The 24,155-nt window shown below is 32.1% G+C and overlaps 1 protein-coding gene across 1 annotated transcript in view; it reads right to left on the bottom strand.

Annotated features, from left to right (window-relative positions):
• Positions 1-5,188: 5,188 nt before the first annotated feature.
• Positions 5,189-24,155, bottom strand: part of LOC149475435 (fatty acyl-CoA reductase wat-like) — a 41,412-nt gene continuing 22,445 nt past the window's right edge. The window contains exons 4-14 of the mRNA XM_089713397.1: positions 15,883-16,005; positions 14,045-14,170; positions 13,242-13,387; positions 12,769-12,878; positions 12,083-12,160; positions 11,645-11,768; positions 11,053-11,178; positions 10,042-10,161; positions 9,523-9,652; positions 8,216-8,343; positions 5,189-6,277 (exon numbers count right to left, since the gene is read on the bottom strand). Coding sequence (XP_089569523.1) covers positions 6,190-6,277; positions 8,216-8,343; positions 9,523-9,652; positions 10,042-10,161; positions 11,053-11,178; positions 11,645-11,768; positions 12,083-12,160; positions 12,769-12,878; positions 13,242-13,387; positions 14,045-14,170; positions 15,883-16,005 — 1,299 coding nt within the window. The 3' untranslated portion in view covers positions 5,189-6,189. The remainder of the gene's footprint in view (positions 6,278-8,215; positions 8,344-9,522; positions 9,653-10,041; positions 10,162-11,052; positions 11,179-11,644; positions 11,769-12,082; positions 12,161-12,768; positions 12,879-13,241; positions 13,388-14,044; positions 14,171-15,882; positions 16,006-24,155) is intronic.

Raw genomic sequence — 24,155 nt, 5'->3', positions numbered from 1 at the left:
TATTTTAATATAATATTATATTAATATTAATATTATATTAAAATTAATATTATTATTTGATTTTAATATAAGTTTTTTTTTTAATTATGCTTTAAATAATCAATTTTGTTTCTGAATTCTATCAAAATAACTCTGAAAAATACGAAAAACATATTAATTTTCGAATAATAATAATTTTGTCAACGAAATGGCGTGTAGAAAACATATAATATGAACAGAAAATTTTCTTATGTATTATTTTAAAATTTTAGTATGAGTGATGTCTAGTGCCTTTCTAATGTAAAATATTATTTTTTTCCTTCTAGTCTTACATGCGTTAGCAACTTTTATTTTTTGTATGAATTAACTTGAAATCGTTTACATTGTAATATTGTGAGTTTAAGAATTTTTTTTTTATAAAATTGATATGAAAAATTTTTGTTTTTGGCCATTGTTACACTTTTTTGGTCTTAATTTGTTAATAAATAGTTGCTAACGTGTGTTTGATTTTTATTATATTATTATGGTTATTTGTTACAAATGTAACAATTACGTCAGACGTACATATGTTGATTCTTTGATTAATTAAATTTTTGTTAATTCGATGTATTATTTATTGATTGTCAAAATTTAAATCGACTTTTCGGTCAGTATTCATTGTAAAATTATTTTTTTAAACAAAAAAATCAGACTGTTACGTACTTATTTATCAAGAAATGGATTGTGCGAGAGAGACACTATTATGTAATGAATTTGTTCTTGTTGTTGTCTCTTTCTAATGTGTCTATGGTAGAAAATAATATATCGTACGACAAGGTTTTTTGACATACTTATTAATCGAAATATTTATTTGAAATGTATGTTTAAAACATTCCTTAGTAACTAGTTTTAATAATGTCTCGAATGTACTACACTATCATTCCGCCCCGGCTTCACCCGTGGTCCGTATATAGGCTATAGCACTCAGGGATCACGTACATATGCAAAAAAATTGAAATCGGTCAAGTAGTTCCTGACATTAAAGCTAACAAACAAACTCCTCAGTTCTATATGCGTAAATTATTATGTATTTTGTCATATTTTTGACACATACCAAAAAAGCCTTGTCGACCTTAAATTATTATTTAACTATAAAAAGTTGTATAGACTTCGGTATTATCTGTCGCTTATAATAAAGTCTTGTAGATAGATATAAACTGTGCCAATAATATAACTAGATATGTTTCAGTTTTATTTTTAATTTAAGTTGAATAAGATGTGTATTTTTATATAATTATTATGAATAAATGTAAAATGCAATTTGTGGTTTTTATTTTTATTCCCCTGCTAAGTTTTAATTAGTACTTTGTCCTTAAAAATAGACATAGTATATTCATAACCCTAAAAAATCCTACTATCATTATAGACGAGAAAGGGATATGGATGTTAATTTTTAAGCATAAGCAACTGAACTGATTTGATAATATAAATGTCTGAACTCAGAACAGTAGAGCATACACATTAGAAAATAATAGTTTTTGCATACGCACTTAACGTAAAAATACTAGTAACATCACCGATTGCATTTAACAATTCGAATGAGTTTTTCACAATACACTGATAACGTAAAAAATATAACATATTTGATATACATTATTGATTTCTTAAAACGATTTGTACACCCACGCGCCGATTTTTATTTTTCACTAGCGGTCCGCCCCGGCTTCGCCCGTGGTACATGTTTACGTTTTCTCTACATAAGAACCATCCTCGTACTTCAAGGAATATAATAAAAAAAGAATTATCGAAATCGGTTCAGCCGTTCTCGAGTTATGCGCTTACCAACACATTTTGCGATTCATTTTTATATTTTTCATATAAACATCGTATGTAAAAACTTAATATTCCATTGAGCCATATCTAGACACCACATGATGAGGACTGTTTATGTATCTATGAATTATCTATGAATAATTCCCGCCCTCTGGGACCAATAATTGCGTGCGCTGCATATAGGTACCTACCGTAGAGATTACACGAATGTAGTGTGGGATTGTTCATTGTTTGCCTTCAAAATAATAAGCTAGAAATAAATTACTTTCATACAACACAATATATTTATTGTTACTTAGCTAGTTTTTTTACCTAAATAAATGCTACAAATCTATTTGCCAAATTATAGACGAATTATTAGTGAAAACTGACAACTTGAAAATCTAAAGATTAAAAATTGCACAAGTAATTAACTAGGTAAGTAACTATATTAAATTATTACTAGCGGTCCGCCCCGGCTTCGCCCGTGGTACATATGAAAAATAGATGTTGGCCGATTCTCAGACTTACCCGATATGCACAGAAAATTTCATGAGAATCGGTCCACCCGTTTCGGAGGAGTATGCAGACTAACATTGTGACACGAGAATTTTATATATAAGACTAGCGGTCCGCCCCGGCTTCGCCCGTGGTACATATGAAAAATAGATGTTGGCCGATTCTCAGACTTACCCGATATGCACAGAAAATTTCATGAGAATCGGTCCACCCGTTTCGGAGGAGTATGCAGACTAACATTGTGACACGAGAATTTTATATATAAGATATGTATACGTATATTCAATTTAATTTAATGTCATATTTTAATTAACAGACATTGTTGTAGTTAATAATATAATTTAATTAACAGACATTGTTGTAGTTAAAAATATTTTTCAATATTCATTAAAAATTTAGCGTTCGTAGCGTATTCGATCTCAATACTTTTTTCGACGAAGTCAACATCCAAACATGACTCGCTGGGCACTCGCTGGGTTGCACTTGCACCATGTTACTTGAGCAATATGGAACTTGTTGGTATTATACGGTTAGGGAAAATATGAGTTGAACTTGCACCGGTTGCACCATTTGACAATTTTAAAGAACACTACCTACGTATAACCGCTCGTATTTCATCGGTTAGCTTTACATTAATCGGAACTATAACTAAAATGTGATGCAACTAAGCCTGTTTATTGAACTTGGTTTGCATTTTTCATGTTTTAGTGGGATATGAATAATTCTCGATTTCATTTCAGTCCCTTTAAGTAGTGTTTGTTGTAAAAGAAAAGACACATCAGGTTATTATTATAGATGTCTAAATTTTAGAAAAGAAAATACTCAATTGATAATTATTAATTAAAAATTCATTTTATTTCTCAATTTAATTGGATTAATCAAATATGTCATCATGGTAGAATATAGACCGTTATCATTTTGTAGGATATCAATGTTTTGTATGTCTGATCTGTAGATAATAAATTATTTATAAATTGTACTTATAATCGATTAGCTGTCTGGCCGTGACTTCGTTCATGGTCACCTTTTATCGGTAAAGCTTCGTGTAGTTTCACATACTGACCATTGTTTAAAAAGATCACATTTTGAGAATTATGTTATTAGTGCTTGTTTACTACAAAGTATAAAAAAATGTTGTGTGGTTTTATGAAACCACGGTAAAAGTGAAACTGTTCGAACGGTTCCGAACACTGCTTTGTGTAGCGCATGTCGCGTGACGGTCGGCTGCCGAGTAGGTATACCTACTCGGCAGCCGCGATACACGCGACATGCGCTACACAGACCAAAAAGTTTGAGACGATGTAATAAAAGTTTCACTTTAAAACAAAGTCGTTTTCTCTGTCCCTATATTCCTATGACCCTATTTATGCTTGAATCCTTAAAACTACGCAAAGAATTTTGATGCGTTTTTTTTATAGATAGTGTGCTGTGTGTGCAATAGAATGGTTTGAATATATTAGTTTTAGACAAAGCAGGTGAAAAGCTAGAAGGTATAGGTACTATAAAAAGAGGCTTGGTGCCATGTTTCTCATCTTTTTCTGTGTGTAAATGTTTCCACCCGATAGAGGGCGCCACTGTCTAATGTAAAAGTTTTATATGGTTTCTAAAATATGTAAGTTGTAAGCAATGATATTGATATAGGTAAAAAGGTGTAAAAATTTTACTTCAGTTGTCTCTTTTCGCTGACGGTAGTTGAATGATATGTTGGTATGTGGTAACCAAGTGGTAACCCATCTACACTTTTTACTTATGTACATACTTAAAGTATCGGTTAATTATTGCGTGTATAACTAAAAATGAGTGTATGTTTTAACATAGAATTATGCCATTTATGGCAAATAAACATCCATACTAATATTATAAATGCGAAAGTAACTCTGTTTGTCTGTCTGTTACTCAATCACGCCTAAACTACTGAACCAATTTGCATGAAATTTGGTATGGAGATATTTTGATAAATGATACCCGAGAAAGGACATAGGCTACCTTTTATTGCGAAATATGTACCACGGGCGAAGCCGGGGTGGACCTCTAGTTAACTATAAAGAGTTTTTTAAGTGTAGGTATGGCTATTTTAGTGCTCCAGATTTCATGAATTGCTTTTGTAGAAATTTTATTTAAGTAGGTATTGTAAAATCAAAAGTAGGCAAATAAAACGCAAACTTTGTGTGATTATTCATTTATTACATCATCTAAACACTATTTTTACAACTATAATGTACAGATATGTCAATTTCGTATATCCATGGATTGCTTTTAATTTGAAACCAACCCGTGAAACCGAATGAAAAATGGTAAATGGCGCGAATAACGTAAAAATTAAAAAAAATCTTCGTCAGCTTTTTTATAATATAGAATTTGGATTTAAGTAATTGTTAAAGTTGATTTTTTTAACTATTACATTATTCACGCTAGTTTTTATAAAAAAAGTAAAAGGAAAATAAATAAATTAAAACACCCAATAAAAATACCAGGTACAGATCATTCGAAAAACGTATTTCGTAAAAAATAGCTAAGTAATACAAAAAAAATTGGTTTCTAAAAACAACCTTTTAAAACAGACAATTTCATATAGTTTTTAATGAGTCTGAATGATCATTCTACATTTAACTAAACTACGATAAAACTAAATTTAATATCTACGGTACAATATATACACATACATATTTAATTATTTTGGTTTTGTTCGTCTAAAAACTTCATTATGTGAATATAAATTAATGTTTAAAATCAGCGATGGGGTCCACTAAAAATACCACAGCAAAAAAACAATGTCTTTTTTAATATTTTTAACTTTTAATAACTATGGTTTTATAATATCTCTAATTTCTATTGTCTTAAAGCTTATGTCATGTTGAATTTTTCAAGCTACGACTAGTTGTAAATGAAAATGAAAATATTTTAATATCATTTTTTATATTTGGCGGGAAATTAAAAACAGAAAAGGCGCGAATGTTCAATTAAAAAAAAACGTAACTTATAATTTATAACTCATAAAAGGAATGTTGCCAGTATATTATCCATAATTCTACAAAATCTCTTGATTAAATCTCATCTTAAAAATACTTTAACAATATATTTTTTTCTAATTTCAATGATCTCATTAACTTCATATTAAAGACCTTTGGCCAATAACTGTATAGCACCGATGAATGAATTTAGCATAGACTATCTATATATTTAAAAAAAATGTGCAAAAAATTTTTTTAGCTGTGGTTTATCTAATTATTTTTTATGAGCATTGTTTTTCGGAGTATTGTGACGTCATAATTAAAAGAGGAATGTCAATGGTAACCATTTTTTTAGTACAACCATGGACGTACAACTAAAGAAAGTTTCCGTAAACAAATTAAAATTATTATTTTTATTTTATCAACGAGTATAATTTCCTTAGAAAATAAGAATCGAAAATAAAATAAACTATAAAGAATATTAATTAGGACGTCACTAAATACTCAGACCAATTGACATATTTCTATATATTTATACTTACTCTATTCTAGGAAATTATATTATTATTTCCTTTGGGTTCATAAATTCAATCATCTACTGACAGCACCGGCATTATAATATCCGCCATTGCTATGAAAATGGCGGCAAAATTCATAACGATAAAAACAAAATCAAAACAGCTAGTTTTTTGTGCATAGATATTGCGCGTAAAATAGATTTTTCAATTTTTAATTTTATATTGCTTTATATTTCATATTTTTTAAATACCATGTGATAATAGTAACCAACTTTAGCAGCACTACAATTTTTCTGCATTCATATGTTGCCAGTTCTAAATAATTAAACGTTTAGAAATAATAATATTTCATACAAATGCATAAAAAATCAGGGTATTAGACCGACGCTATCTTTTATTATATATTTAATATTTATCACGTTATTTTAAAACTAAAATAACCTTGATAACATCGACCATAGACAATATATAATGCACACGTAGAAAAAGATCCTAACTATCTGGTGGAGATAGTACAGTCTGAAACAAAGAGAAAATAATTATTTTACCAATAAACTAAGAGTAAATATATTTCTTAAAAGCGAATAAAATATTTGTGGATAAAAAATATGTATTTGTACAGTTGTAGCATTGTTCTTTCAGTCTTTTGAATTTTATGCCTTGTAAGACAATTTTATAGATAAACTACTGTATATCTGCAACTATGGAGTTTCTTGCCGGTTCTTCTCCATAGATACTGCTTTCCGAATCGGTGGTAAATGTTAAAAACACAGAACAGTAAAGTAGATAGAAGTGTGATGTGGGCGTGGCCCACGTGTCACTTGTAAGGTAAGATCACCTAACTTGCTCTCAGTTGTGCGCAGAAAAATATTCGAGTCGGTTGTCAGCTGTCAAACCTTTTTTCCGTATTTATTCATTAATTAGGACGTGTTGTTCGGTATAAGAGTGCAAAAATGATAGCAGACGAAATAATATCAGCAATGGAGGCATTTCATACCATCGGTAAGTCTTATTTTTATTTATTTTACATATAATATTTTATGTTATATCTTCGCTTGTAATTTGTCAAAATTGTATACAAATATCTAGTCAAAATGAACCTTAATACGTAAGAAATTAGTACTATTATAGATTGAACAGCAAACAAGAATTTCTGGAATATTATTGCAATAAACAAACGAATGTCGCTTTAGTGATGCTTGTGGCGCATATCGACAGTATCGATACTTTAGAAAAGACAAACATTATAAATATTAAATTTTATTTTATTTTTCCTTAGCTTTCATTTGTCCAATTTATTTACAGATTTCCCAAAGAGGCTAATTTAAAAGAGAAATGGATAAATGCAACGTGACGAGTTAACTGAATGCCGAACAGCACTTAGCAGTCTAACAAAGGCCATCGATACAGCAAACCTACGGCAGTTCCAAGATTTAAAATAATGCATATTTTCTGTTTGTATTTTGTAAATATAGATTAATACTATTCTATTCCGTTTTTTATTTATTAATAATAATATAAAAAGACGTACTTAGTAGTAATAAACATACTCCAAAATGTGACACATTATACTATACTCGTATAATAGAAAGAAAAAAAAATACACAAAAAATATTTATTTGTGAATTATCGATATCTCGATATCGATAACAAGGCTGACATCCCTCAGGGCATAGCATCAGATAAATATCAAGTTAATGTCATTAATGTTGAGTGACACAAATTTCAACCTTATCTCTATGTGTTGAGGTTCAAAGTTATATCTATCGAAAACTAACGCCCTCTGTTGTGGAGTAGCTGAATGTTTTTCGAATTTGGAATTTCTGTGCAATGAGAAACAAAACAGCTAATATACCTAGAGATGTTATACTAAAATAAACCGTAACATGGTGCGTTAGGGTACATATTGAAATGCTGAATTTATAACCTAAGTCAGTTTTTACTCAAATTAAGCTGTCCAATCAAAGGCATAGTTTACTTGTAGTGTACTGTATAACTATCGGTTTAAATGTGTGGGTTTGGCGACACTGGTTTTCATACTAATTATGACATTATCGCACTTCTATTTGTTTTTATTGTTCTGTGGTTAAAAATATGTAATGACGTTTCAAAAGTGCTTCTAGAAGAAGTCTAATCGAATAAATAAATGTTTTGAGTTTATCATACTTTATACATCAAACATAATTTAACGGACTTAAAATTTATGTTTAAAATAAAATCAGTAGGTAATTAGTCTATAATATTTTGCCCGCTTTCAAATTTTCAAACATGCTACCATTATTAAAATAATGTTACCATGAAAAATCGTGTTTTAAACTCGTTAAAGTAGGTACACCCACCTTCCCTAAATCTACGTGATAATTAAATCCCGCTTTAAACCCACTTTCCCAGCAAAAGTTACCACTATAAAATCAGATTTTAAACATTATTTAATAAAAAAAACAGCGAAAAACCCACCTTTTCCACTTAATCCTAGCCTGTGGTAGAGTATCATCAGATTCCTTGAACAAATACCGTCTAATACCGGCGAGGTAATTGTCAAAATACAGTTCCCAGTCCATGTGTTTCATGCTGAATGGGAATATCTAGAAATAGATAAATAAATAATTAAATTATTGATTTAAATAAAAAAAGAACGACGTGTGTCACTCGGGGACTGCCGCGGTAAAGCTATTGCATGCTATGCCTTTGTAGCGACACCTCGTTCTGAATCGCGCAAGCGAAATTTTTTCGCTACAGAGCTATATACGTATACAACTTTCCGACATCATCCATTGGGGCCTTAACGGCCGACCAGTCGAGTAGACTGGTCGAGAATTCTTCCTTTTTCGATGGAGGAATTCCACCTTCCTTCCTCCACACCTTCAAGCCACACCTCCGCCCGTCGGAGTGGGGGAGCGTGAGGTTATTCGTTACGGAATTTCTCGATTCGGTCCCCGCGCTCAAGGCCCGCGATAGAAGCTATGCAATAGCTTAAAAAAAGTCGGCTTGCACTCCGGGAGTGCCGGCAGAAGTGAAAACTTGATTATTAACGTTGATCATGTTTGATATTTTGGAATGGTATCCGTCTTACGCTTTTTCGATCAGGTCACGTGTCCTGACGCGAGTTTAAGATTTTATACCCGTTACAGAAAAAGTGCTCAACGCCGCTAAAGAAGTTTTCACTTCAAAAATTTATAATTTGTCTGGCAGAAATCGCTTACAGCGATAAGACCGCCCTCTGTACATGTTATTACTTGTATAGTGAAATTTTTTTCAAATTCTTGGCAAGTCTTTGTCGCCTTACTCCATGACGTGACGGTATTGCCATGACGTGACCTTGAAATTTTACTCTCAACGCGCCTAAAGAAGTTTCACTTCAATAATTGAAAAAGTGAAAAAAGTATTTAATTTTAACTTATTCAATAAGATATATAATATTTCAGATCACTAACACCTACAGGTAAAACTAATGACACGTAATACATTTACAGATAAAACTAATCTATACTAATACATATTATAAAGCTGAAGAGTTTGTTTGCTTGTTTGAACGCGCTAATTTCAAGAACTACTGGACCGATTTGAAAAATTCTTTGGGTGTTAGATAGCCCATTTATCGAGGAAGGCTATAGGCTATATATCATCTCACTATGACCAACAGGAGTGGAGCAGTGCGGGCGAAACCGCGGGGCACAGCGAGCTTACAGATAAAACTAAACAATAATACATTTACAGGTAAAACTAATGACACTAATACATTTACAGATAAAATCAAATATTACCTGTTTATCTAAATCAGATGTATTTTCCCACAATCGTCTTGTCCGTTGGTTGCAAAATGTAATTTCTTTTGTAGAGAAATAGCAGATTACGGATGAGAATTTGTGTATCTTGCGGTATACTTTTAGCATCCTGTAATTATTAAAGTAAAATTTAATAATATTTTTGGAATAAGTATTAATTCTATGTTAATATAAGGAGTAAACAGGTAAATTTTAGCCTGGTAAATAATAGAAAATGTACCTAAATATTAAACTTGTAAAATGTTTTCTTTAATCGGGTAGAAAATTTTTTCAATGGTTTTTTATATGGCCATTTCAGTTGATATAGATAACTGCCATTAAAGTCTTATATACGAATCGGTTATTATAGAAATTATTAAGATGACTTATTTTATTTTTTATATCTTAAGTTAGGCTTATAATTGAGTTTGAGTTTGAGTATGACTTTGCAAGTCCGAGAATAATTTTGAGTTTGAATTTTTTTTGTTTATTTAATTAATAAAATTAATATATACTTACTGAGGTTTCCTTCCAACACAAGACGCGAGGCCGTCAACCAAAACCGCAGGAATCAAATGCAGGAAAAATATGTATATTTGGTTCATAAGAGCGGACTTGTTCAAAGTTAGTGATATGTACCTGTAAAGTTAAATATGTATTTGTTTAAAAATATATATATTATTTTTTAATCTCATAGAATTCATATAAAATGAGAAATATATACTGTCTTACCACAAAAAACTTTAGACAGGGGTTTAACTTTAAGCGCGGGATCTCTTTAATCTGGTTTTGTCGTATTTAACATGGACAACTATTAAAGGGACAGATCCCAGGTTTAAAGTTAGACTGTGTTTAAATAAAATTGTTCTGTGGTAAGACCATTAATTCCTTGAATAAATACTAATATTATAAATGGAAACGTCACAATAAATAAATAATGTTGTTGATGATGAAGATGATGATGGTAACTATGGTGATGATGATGACGATTATGAAGATGATGAAATATATAAATAATACGACGATGATGACGTTTTTGACGATGGCAATGATACTAACGATGGTGACGATGAATATAACTATTGATAAAAATAACTACGTTAAAAACAACCGACTTCAAAAACGTAAAAGTGAAAAATAAAAAAGATTTGATATTATTAATTACATATTATTTAGATACCGACAAAAATACCGGCCGAATTGATAACCTCCTCCTTTTTTTTTGAAGTCGGTTAATAAAAAGATGAAGATGTTTATGATAGCGATGATGATGACGACGAATATGATGGTTATGATGGTGATGATGATAACGATTATGATGATTATAACGATAGTTATTTATTTATTTATTTGCATACAATTCGGATATCGCAGATCCATATTTTGTTAGTAAAATAAAAAAAAACCTAAGTATTAGTGTTAGTAATTACATCTAAAAACTAAAAACTAAGTTAAGTTATGATGACGATGATGGTAACGTCGATGAAGATTATGAAGATGATGACATTGATGATGATGATAAAAACTTACCAAACAGCATTAGACAAGGGATGTCTATCGATTCTCGCCATATTTTGTCTCATGAATTCTCCCCAAGTGATTTTGTTTTCAACAGAACTGACGTAGTTGAAAATTGGCGGTTCTGACGGTGGTGATCTAAATAAAATAGTTTTATTTATTGATTTATTATTATTGTTGATAAATAAATATAAATTATGAAGAATTTTAAATTTTATGATATATGTTTTTATAGCAGTTAGTAAAATTGGCTAAAAAAGAGGCCTAGACTCACAATCGTGTTCTAAAATTGCCTGCAAAACTCTGCTTTCACCTGTTTTAGGCAGAGTTTTCTAAAACAATAAATTCATGGGTTTTTGATGTGAAACTTCTTTAGGCGTGTTGACAGTATTATTTCAAGGTTGCGTCATGGCAATATCGTCACGTCATGGAGTAAGGCGACGATTTTGGTATCATTGAATCTTGCTATAGAAGTTTCACTTCTGACACGTGTGCTCGACGCACACGCTGTATTTTTCTTCATTGATTTTTTATAACAATTTTTTACTAGAAAAGCTATAAATATGTATTTTTTTTAGATTTTTTCTTATTGCCTATATCTTACCGACTCCGATACTCCTTACAAACGTTGACCGAAGCTGCTATCAAGCAATTAACCACTGAGTCAACGGGAACTAGATCGGCGGTTACGTCCTTATCGCATTGGATTGTACGGAGCATGCCTGTCACTGGAATAAATATTTTTTGTTAAAAAAAATAAGTTATCTATACTAATATTATAAAGCTGAAGATTTTGTTTGTTTGTTTGAACGCGCTAATCTCAGGAACTGCAGAAAGTTTCACTTGCTCGGCACACACGCTTTTTTTTCAAGCTGTATTTTCATAGTACTTAGGTTCAAAAAATTAAAAAAAAACTGTCTATAACATTTTCTTCCTAGAAGAATTTTGTTCAGGTAAAAACAGTCCAATACAATATTTCAAAAGTTTCTACGAATAAAAAAAACAGTTTAGTGTAAGTTTTAATTATAAAAATTATACATACTACTTCCCACCGCGACTCCGGTCGGCCCATACATGTTGTCCAACCAGCATTTTAATGGCTCATTTGCTGTAGATATTACTGTAAAAATATATTATAAATTCAGCAAAAGTAATAAAAACTAAATAAAAAAAGTACTACGTTTTACTATTTTTAAAAGCATCATATTATAGCTCTAAAATGGCTTAACTGATTTTGAGTTATAAAAGATAGAATGATAGATTGCATAATTTTAAAAGGCCATACGCCATGATAAGCAGTATGACGGTTCAAACATAATAAAGGAGGGAAATAAACTGAAAAAAAGGTATTTAAAAAAATACAATACTTATTATAAGAACACAGAAATAATTGTAAGCAGAAATAACTGAAAAAATATCATAAAAATGCTTATACTTACAGGATTACTGTAAAGGAAATTTAATTGTATATAAAAAAGGAAAAAAAATCATATATGCAACTTGATAGCCGAGACACTAGAAGAATGTAAAAATATACCTACAATAATAAAAAAATAAACTTGGGTTCTCTCATTTGAGTTTCATTTTTCAATTCGGATTGCAAACATAAGATAATTCAGAAGACTAGTATAAAATAAATATTCTAGACCACAAAATTTCATCCAAAACGGATCATCCATTCCTGCTATCCATCCATACAAATCTACAAACATGTTTATAACATCTTACCAATAGCAGGTCTAAATATACCCAAAGGTACTCCATTGCAGGAATTCCGCAGTTCCTTTTCAGTTAGCGCTTTAGTAAATGTGTATGTGTTTGGCCATTCGCCTAATATCCTGAAAATATCATCATACAAATTATTATTATCATCATAAAATATCATCATACAAATTATTATTATCATCATAAAATATCATCATACAAATTATTATTATCAACATCATCTTCATATTTCTCAGCTTTAATACTATCACTATTATCTATACTAATATTATAAAGCTGAAGATTTTGTTTGTATGAACGCGCTAATCTCGGGAACTACTGGTCCGATTTGTAAAATTATTTCGGTGTTAGATAGCCCATTTATCGAGGAAGGCTATAGGCTATATATCATCACGCTAAGACCAACAGGAGCGGAGTCGGGAGTACTGCGGGTAAAACCGCGGAACACAGATAGTATTAGATAAAAAATAACTTACTCAGGTAAAATCTCATTTATTTGTGCATCAGTAAGTTTGTCTATGGTCTGTTGTATCCTGCTACAGTCCGCGTCTAAAGGATAGAACTTTTCCTCTATGCTGGATAAATGTGAATTTGAGTAGGCTGTCGATATGTGCATGAAAACCTGGAAAAATATAATAAACTTACTTAATACATAGTTTTATTATAGAAGTAAATCTAGTTAAATATTTAAAAATAGTTATAAAACATGCAAGAACAAGTTAAAAAAAAACGTAGTCTTTTTTTATACAAACCCTATTCATAAACAATTGAAAAAGTCAGGACGCTAAAAACCACATCTTTTTTAATTATAATAATCAATGATATAGTGTCAGCTCATCAATTTAATCCAACATAAATCTATACTAATATTATCATAAAGCTGAAGAGTTTGTTTGAACGCGCAAATATCAGGAACTACTATAACTACTGGTGAAAAATTTTTGCGATATAGCCCATTTATCGAGGAAGGCTATATATAAGGCTATATATCATCTAAGACCAACAGGAGCGAAGCCACGCGGGTGAAACCGCGGAGCACAGCTAGTTTAATATAGATCATAGAATATTGTATACTAGCACCCTTAGCTAGCACCACATAAATATCCAATATTATCTGTGGTTGAGCTAAAACTAAAAAGACCATAAAACAGAATGTAAACAGTAATAATAAGCAGCAAAAACGAATTTAAATTTATTTGAATAGTTATTTTATAGACGTATGTAATAATACGGTCTATTATAATTAGTATTAAAGTTATTTATAAATAAATTCCCTCACCTTCAAATCCCTCATTTCCCTCGCCAATTGCAAGAGATACAACGGCGCTTGTACATTCGTAGCTAACGCCGCTCGCAGATGCTCGTCGAATTTAACTGTCGCAGCTGAATGAAATATTATGTTTACCTGGAATAACATTAATTTAGTATTAGAATTATCTGGTACTAGATTTCCGCCCGCGGCTTTATATATATAGCTATTCTCAGGAAATACTGGGCCGATTTGAAAAATTCTTTTGGTGTTAGATAGCCCAATTATCGAGGAAGGCTAAAGGCTCGCTAAGACTAACAGGAGTGGAGCACTGCGGGTAAAACCGCAGGGCACACTAGTAAATAATATCTTTCATTGCTGTCTAGTTAACTTTGTCGATTACATTATAATGTGATAAACGTTGTTACTACTACATAGTATCAAACAATAACTTTTTATGTCCTTATATCCCTATGTATGCTTAAATCTTTAATACAACGCAACGGATTTTGATTCGGTTTTTTTAATAGATAGAGTGATTCTCGAGGAAGGTTTTCTATACGAATATAAAGAGGAAAGGTTTATATGTATGTATGTATGGTTTTCAGTCATAAACTACTGGACCGATTTTGATGACATTTAGCACAGATAATCTTTAGACCCTGAGAAAGAACATAGGCTACCTTTTATTGCGAAATATGTACCACGGGGTAGACCGGGGCGGACCGCTAGTAGTATATAATTTATTAGGTTTTAGACAAACCGGGCAAAGCTGCGGGCAGAAAGCTAGTTTTACCATATGATGGTTTAATTACTGTTATGTAGTACATACTTTGTTTCTTAATATGAGCAGTGATGATGTAAATATATTTTTTTCAAAGTTCACACGCTCGTCTAGACACATTTCATCATAGCTTTTAATACTGGCAATTTAATTTGTTATTATGAATTGGACTTAGAATTGGATTAAAAATAACATGACATAATTATAAGAATTATGTGCTTTTGTTCCAATTTTCCTCAATTTTTGTTCCGTTGTTTTTCAGCGTTTTAATAAAAATTCTATTTTTCGTCATAATTTATGAATCTAATAAAAGATTACAGATTACTTAACATAATTACGCAAAAAAGACTTAACACTATTTATACCAAATACTAAATATATACATAGGTACTACTCTTATAATATTAGTATTAAAAATGCGAAAGTAATACTGTCTGTATGTCCCATCTTCACACCTTAACCACTGAACCGATTCGTATAAAATTTGGTACGAATATAGTTTGAAACTTGAGAAAAGACTAATAATCCCGGAATAAGAATTGAAAATTATTCGGATTTTCCTTTGACTGCGCGGGCGAAGCGGGGGCGGAAAGCTAGTTTATTATGTATAATAGTAACTATAATATGTTAAATGTATCTAATCTCTATACAGGGTGTCCCACTATTGGTATACTAAGCGCGAAGGGACTTGTAGTTTTGCATACACTGATCATAAACAACAAAATTACGTCAAAAATTTTTTGCTTAATTTTTCCTGAAAATCCATGTTTTCGTCTCTAGCAGCTAGCTTCGCGCAGCCGGCATATACCGCTTCGCTAATGTGAGCATTTTGTCTATGAAAACATAATCTTAAACGATAGCTCACGTGCTGGTGGCATAGTTGGGCGGGTTGCTTGTTAGGGGTGTACACATAGAGTTTTAAGAATTCATCTATTTGTCAAAAAAATGTGTCTGGAATTTTATAAGTATTTTTTACGTAAAACTATAACCTCCTTGCCCCTTGGGGCTTAGTATACCGTTGCTGGGACACCCTGTATATAACTTGTATACTTGTGTATTATTATTAGTCTGTGATATAACTTACCTTTTCAATTAATGTCTGTCTGTCCTTTATATTAAGACCTAACCCAGGACACTCGCAATCAGCAGGAATGACTACAATCTTGTGCCTAAACTTTGGTACCTCCTCCTTTAGCCGATCGAACATCTGGAAAAAAATATAAATATTTATTTATTTAACACTTTATTGTGCAAGAAACAAAATATACATAAAGGTTACAAAAATAAGATTAAAAAAAAGCACAAAGGGCGGCCTTATCACTATGCAGTGATCTCTGCCAGGCAACAAATATTATAAATAAGACAAATATTATAAATAAGTGTGTTTGTTTGTCACAAAGAAAGCTGAAGAGTTTGTATGTTTGTTTGAACGCGCTAATCTCACAGACTACTGGTCCGATTTGAAAAATTCTTTCGGTGTTAGATAGCCCAATAGGCTATAAATCATCACGTTAAGACCTACAGGAGCGGAGCCACGAGGGTGAAACCGCAGAGCGCAGCTAGTCTACACTAATATTATAAAGAGGAAAACTTTGTTTGTTTGATTGTAATGAATAGGCTCATAAACTACTGGACCGATTTTAAAAATTCTTTCACCATTCGAAAGCTACATTATCCACGAGTAATATAGGCTATATATCATCATGCTAAGACCAACAGGAGCGGAGTAATGCGGGTGAAACCGCGCGGCACAGCTAGTGTAATATAAAAGGGGATGGTTCAGCAAAATATTGAGACTGATCGAGGCAAATTTAAAAGAACCCATTTTTTGTAATTAACATAAAATCTATATTAACATAATATGTAATAATTATTTCGTGAATGAAGAGAACAGTAGGTAATTGATTTAAAAATAATACCTACTGTATTTGCATAATATTATCTGTTTAAAAAAAAAATATTGAATAAACGCAATAGTCACAAAGTGGCAAATTTTTTGGCTTTCCCAAAATTATATACTTAATCTTGTGTTTTAATATTATCCTTGTGATATTAATAGAAAATGAATTGTTATATTATTAGTTATTGTTATAACACTAGCTGTCGTGGTGGGTGTGTAATATGTCGCCGTAATCTGGTTGAATCTGCTGTTTGATTGAATGACTAACAATCAATGAATGACGATATTAAATTGAATGTCTAGGCTGAATGTTGATTTAACAAGCTTGACTCAACGTCCAACTAGCTGTTAGCGGATTGTAACATAGGCATTTGAAGAGGTACCTCTACCATGAGTTGACATAGTTAAATTGTCCGACGTAACTCCAATAGTAAACGTAAAACGTGAATAGTTCACTTAACTTTCACGAGATTATTTACCGTGAATGACGTATCTATCGTCGAATAGTTATAAACTATGACATATGTCAAAATTAGAACTCATAGCTCAAAAATTGTATGGTTACTACAGCGAGCGTAGTAATATAGTTTACTATACGTTATCTACTGTAGTCTGTAGTATACTATTGCACCTCATGGTAGGCTTTTTAGTTCTACTACTAGGAGCTCTGTACAAAATTTTATACACCGCTTTTATATACCGTTTACTACAATCGCTAGCGAGTATCGTGTGAGTAAACTCATGGTAGAGCTAAGAGCGGATATAACGCTCGAAATATTGTTGAATGACTACCGCGTGTATTGAATGACGACAGAAATTAACGTCTTCATTGCTAGCCGACGAAAATCCTATTTCAGTTCAAGCATGATAAATCTACATAAGGATACAGAATAAGCAAAATAAACATTTATTTACCATGTATCTTAAGTACATGAATTACATAAAATGTCCTCTTGAAAATCAATATTTACGAACAAAGTGTTAAGGGCAAATAATAAACCTTGGCCGACTTATGTATATTGTTATTATAAATATTATTCTTTGTATGGATTGCATCGTGACTGCAGTGTAGGCATAAATCTAACATCGTATCAATTGACCTATTTTTGGTTCAATGTTAACATTATTTTAATGTTAAGTATGCTTTATTATTTTATAGTTACCTAGTCTTTACTTCACTATCACTAGGTACATAGTATAAAACAAAGCTGTCGCTGTCTATCCGTCCCTATGTATGCTTAAATATTTAAAACTACGCAACGGATTTTGATGCGGGTATTTTAAAAGATAGAGTGATTCAAGAGGAAGATTTTAGTATATAATTTATTAGGTTTTAGACAAAGTGGGCGAAGCCGCGGGCGGAAAGCTAGTAAAATATAAATGTGGCAATGTGTTTACTTGTATTTTTTTTACGTCGCAACAGAGAGCCCTTATGTGATGATTTTGTGTCTAGAGATAGTTTCTACTGGTCCGGGAGCCAGCAGCAGATTTTATGACCAAGTTCCTCTCAAGCGGTAATTAGTAAAATGCATCAAAGTATAGTATTATGAAGCCTCGTGAACGTCAGCTGGAGCTCGGTTGGGGGGAAGAGCGGTTGTAGCCTCCCGTACCAGCTGACGGTTTTTCCACCAAGATACAGCCAGCTGACATATATATTTATCCACAGTTACATATAAGCTATCATCAGGTAAATTTTTGTTTGAGAGGAAATAACGGAAAATAATTTTTTCTTTAAATTTAACTTTCATGTTCGAGACACCAGCTGACGTATAATACACCATGTTGTAACCAGCTGACTATTTTTTTTCGTTGAGATATTGGGTTAGCTACAATTTGACAAATTTTTAGCTGAGAGGAAATGAATGAATGAATGTATTTTTTTTCCTATGTGCGTGGGAGGCTACAACCGCTCACCCCCCCAACCGAGCGCCAGCTGACGTTCACGAGGCTTTATAATACTATACTCTCATGCGTCTGACGAATTATCTCTTGAGAGGAAATAATGAACCAAATTTGCACCTGGCTCCCTAACCATACAGTTACTACAGTTTTGACTTTCCTACGATTTTATTATATGTATAGAGATTTAGAGATTTAGCGAAAATATTCTTGTATTCAAGTGTGAAATATAAAACATGTGACGAGCCATTGTGTATTTGCAATAAAAATAAAAATACAATATAACTGAATGGTTTTAAATACATAATTGCATAATGTATGTTTTGACGTGTAAATAAACGATTTGCAAATTTTGCAGTTGTTATGTGAAAGTTTGTAGTTCACAATTTTTTTAGGGGAATAATAAAACGAGCGACTGAAAATAAAGTGAGCGACTGATTATGAGATACTGATTTAATAACTTGAGCGGTATGAATTTGAGTAATCGACAAATAAACTAAACAAGCAACGAATATTAGTTGATAATAAAATACAGATTGAGCGTACTAAAGGAGGGTTGTGATTAATCTATTTGATATATTAGAATTCTAACTGTGTGATTACATTACTATATGAGCGACTAAAATACTAGTTGAGCGAATAGATTACTAAGTGAGCGACTAAATTACGCTCATCTAGAGCGACTAAAAACACTAGAATAAATTGTTCAAATAGTTATTATAATAAATTTAAATTGTTGATGTCACAATAAGAAATACACAATGGAACATTTGAACTATCCAAGGAACTATCTCTAACTCAAATTTGTATTCATACACTTAGACTTCCCCTATAAGCACTTATCTAATTATCATGAAAATAATTTTAGCAATTTACCTCCGGTTCGGAGGGAAGTTTCTATAAAGAAGAACCGGCAAAAAACTCTTTAATCTTTCAGGTAAAATTCACCAAAATTGGTTTAATTGTTTTGTCGTGTAGACACAAACGTATACATACATATTATTATTTCATACTAGATTTACGCCCGCGGCTTCGCCCGCGTTTTCAAAGGAAAACCCGCATAGTTCCCGTTCCCGTGGGATTTCCGGGATAAAACCTATCCTATGTGTTAATCCAAGTTACCCTCTATATGTATGCTAAATTTCATTGTAATCGGTTCAGTAGTTTTTACGTGAAAGAGTAACAAACATCCATACATCCATACATCCATACAAACTTTCGCCTTTATAATAGTAATTAAGATATTTAAGTAATGTATGTAATTATAATCCATAACAGCCATCTAATATGAAATAGCCATAATTATTATAATATAAATTTAAAATTAGCCCCAAGTAACGTACTAAATTAGGTTTTAACACGCAAAATTACGTAATAAGCTGCAGTTTTTAGGGTAGTAATAAAAGCTCCGATAATAAATTTAAAAATGTCCTTACTAAAAATATAATATTTACTGCCCGAAATACTAAATCTCCGACTACTTCTGTCCGACTAAAAATGACGAAACGACCGAATGATATACTTAAATCTTAGAAAAAATCTTATGACTGTTAATTGCTGTAATACTTTTTTACCATATAAAATTATGTTCTACTGATAACAATGCTTTGTAATTATTACCTTTACTTGCCAACTAGAAATTCATCAATTACATTTAATTTTTCATAAACTCTGTGCTATTTTTACTACAATGTTATACTTAAATTTCTATTGTTGGCGCTTGTCCAGAAAGTTATTAAAAATACAAAAATGTACTTACTATAATCATGAATTCTAGTTACTACAGGTACAGGGAGCAAAGAATAAAATAAAATTCAGTTTATTATATCTTTTTCTTTTTTGTGGTTAATCTCTTATTGTTTTGTGGACGGTTTTCTGAACTTTCTGTTGCATATTTTTCTTTTAAGAAACCTAACCTAACCTAACCTAACGGCTAACCTAACCTAAACTTGATTTTTTTTTTGCGCGTCGAGAAGCGGGGCTCCTATTTCTGTGTAGTTTTTTTTTTAAGAAACCTAACATAACCTAACCTAACGGCTAACCTAACCTAAACTTGATTTTTTTTTGCGCGTCGACGGAGCCCCGCTTCGCGGGGCTCCTATTTCTGTGTAGTTTTTTTTTTAAGAAACCTAACCTAACCTAACCTAACGGCTAACCTAACCTAAACTTGATTTTTTTCTGCGCGTCGACGGAGCCCCGCTTCGCGGGGCTCCTATTTCTGTGTAGTTTTTTTTTTTAAGAAACCTAACCTAACCTAACCTAACGGCTAACCTAACCTAAACTTGATTTTTTTTTGCGCGTCGACGGAGCCGATCGCGCGGTCCGACCAGTTTCGGTATTTTCATCAATGTTGAGAGTTAAAAAATATATTTGGTAACCAACACTAGAAAATTAAATAACTCATAAAATTCGTAAAAGAATGATTATTTTGACATGACCTCTGTTGTCAGTAACCCAGTAATCTCGTCGGAGGTTCAGTATTTTATTCAGAAGTTTAGTTTTGTTATTCGAAGTTTAATATATTTTTAAGTAGAAATGTAATTTGATTGTGTTCATAGGTGTCAGCAAAATTTAGGTATTTTATTCGGTATGCTTTGAATTTTTTTGTCGGTATATTATTATAACGCTGGTAAATTAGAATAAAAGTCGGACAGAGATAGCTGGAGATTTATTTATTTGTCGGAACCATTATTATTTTCCCAGTTTTTATACTAAGTAGGTATAACGAAAAACCGCCTAACATGTAATTGTATTCTCATTTTTAACCGACTGCGTGAGAAATGCGGATTGTTTATTAAGTGTATTTAAGTATATTAATTTTTTAGGTTCTGTAAAAGAAATTTTTGATTTTAGTTTACCTAAGAGATGCTGATTGCTGTTATTTGTGCCGTCAAAAAATTCAAAAATATCAGATATTTTTATATTATTTTATTGGATATGCTATGATATATTTTTCATTATAAATTTAAAAGCTATTGCAGGCATTTCTGATTTTTCAATTATCACATTAGTACCTACATTTTGACCGCCTCCTTGGTACAGTGGTTGACGCGTGCGCGTCGAACCGAGGGGTCCTGGGTTCGATTCCCGGTGGAGACGAAGAAAAAAAAATGTCTCGGTCTGACAGGACACAGAAGGCTGATCACCTACTTGTCCCTAAAGAAAATCGATCAGTGAAACAGATGTATAATGCATCTGCCCCTTACCCCACTAGGGGACATGGGACTTCACTTTTACACCTACATATATTTTGGCTCTACGAAATGTAACTTTTATCACAAAGCTTTCCTTCGCAACTTTTTAATACGTTAGCTTCACCTTTGTTTTAAAACCGATTCCTTTAAACTCGATTTTGATTTTAAACGGACAGTTTTATTGCAATTTTTGTACTCTTATGAAAAACTAGCTTACCGCCCGCGGCTTTTCCTGCTTTGCCTAAAACCTAATAAATTATATACTAAAACCTTCCTCTTGAATCACTCTATCTATTAAAAACCGCATCAAAATCCGTTGCGTACTTTTAAAGATTTAAGCATACAAAGGGACATAGGGACAGAGAAAGCGACTTTGTTTTATACTATGTATGTAGTGATATAATAATTTCATGAATTTATTGTAAGAGCTAGCGCGCACGAGCAACTTTGTCTCCGCAACTTTTTTGTCTCCGCAACTATTTTGTCTCTCCCACCCGTGGGCTAGTATAAAAGGGGTGACAGACGTACGAGTAAGTACGCGAACTTGTGGCTCGACGACCTTTTTCGCTCGTGTGTCACCCCAAGTACGCGTACTTAAAAACCGTCGAGTAAGTTCGTTGACGATCCAACATGTTTGAAATTTTACTCGTAGCCCGCCTTCGCTCGCACGTCTGTCACCGCCGCGAGCCGCGAGCCTAGCCTGTCTTGCTATAATAGGTGTTACTAAGTGCAAAAGTTCAATTAATTTCGTCTTCTTCTTTTAGTTTTATGAAAATAATTTAATATAATTAATATGAATGAATATAATATAATTGAATATTGGCGAAGGTATCTTTGAATCACGCCAAGGAAGTTTCACTCCTGACGCGTGGGCTCGGCGCACACGCTCTTTTTTTGTAAAGTACCCTCAAAATATAATAGTAAAAACGAAAATATATCCTTCAATTTTTGAACATTTATTTTGTTAGAATGCTATTTACTTAAAAATAAGTGCTGGTTATTAAATTAAAAATGTCTATATTTAATTCCTGAATAACATAAAATTCCCTCTGTTGATGACATAGAGATATTCGATATCGGTGACACGCGAGAAGCTACTGAGTACTGACCAAGCTCTTGCGTGTGTCACCGACGTCGAGCCGAGTAAGTACGCGAACTTTAAAACCGCGGTTTTAAAGTTCCTACGTCTATCAGCCCTTTAAAAGTGAAGAAGAAAGCTCTAAAGAGCGAGCGCGCACGAGCAACTTTGTCTCCGCAACTATTTTGTCTCTCCCATCAATTTGTATGGGGAGTTGCGTCGCTACGTGCGCGCACTTTCATACTAGCCCACGGGTGGGAGAGACAAAATAGTTGCGGAGACAAAAAAGTTGCGGAGACAAAGTTGCTCGTGCGCGCACTGTCTAATAAAGCGTGTTTTGCATGTTTTTTGTTTTTAACAAAATATATTAATAGACTATTCAGATATGTGCAGGTAGGTGTCACTTTTTTTTTTATTAACAATAGGCAGAGGTTTGGCCACAATCCCACCTGATGGGAAGCGGCGATGTGGCCTACTTGTTTGCACGTCTGCCTAGAAGGAGCCTATTCACCCTAGCTTTGAAGAGGTCGAAGTTGTATTGTTTAGGAAAAATGGTGTTAGGGAATAAATAATTAATAAATAATAAATAATAATTTCACTTGAAATAAATAACGTAGGAAATCTACAGGCATTCGACCTTTCAAGAAATAAATAAATAAATAAGAAGCCAAAATCAATGGATGCCGACCTTAAGTCAGTCCTTAACAAATAAAATAAGTAAATATATGAAGGATGAACGTTTATTCAGTATGTTTATGTAAACGATGACAATATTTACTTGTTTAAATAATGCATTTCCAAGATATGAGGAAAAATTTAAAAAAGATACGCTTGATTGAGCTGAAAGTGTGTATTACTATTTTTAGTTTTTACGTCTGCTGAAAAAAATGTTTGATTTTTTTATTCTATGTGTGAATGGTCTTAACTTAGGAACTACTAGTTCGATTAAATACATTATTTTGGTATTGAATAGTTTTTTTTTACTTTTTTATGATATCAGGAGCGTTTTGTGTTGGATTTTCTTTTTATTGATGTTATCGGGGCATAACTGAAAAATATTGTAAAAGTGATAAAAATATTACTTTTGATGGCAATGCAAGCGGTTTAATAAACTGCTGATGTTCTTAATTAAAATTTAATCGAAATCAATTTTTGTAGGATTGAGCAAGATAGGCTATTTAACTTTACATTTTATTAAATAACTTTTATGATAACAATGATTTTTTTGAAGATATTACGCCACACTGCTTCGTATTTTGCTTTTTCACTTACCACCATACAAAAAT

This window comes from Colias philodice, chromosome 30 (assembly GCF_061535455.1).
Source record: "Colias philodice isolate Cphi_HAF_F1 chromosome 30, ilColPhil1 Martin Lab GWU primary, whole genome shotgun sequence".
Classification (NCBI taxonomy): domain Eukaryota; kingdom Metazoa; phylum Arthropoda; class Insecta; order Lepidoptera; family Pieridae; genus Colias; species Colias philodice.
The sequence above is the reverse complement of the archived record's forward strand: the minus strand, read 5'-3'. Positions and strand labels throughout refer to the sequence as shown.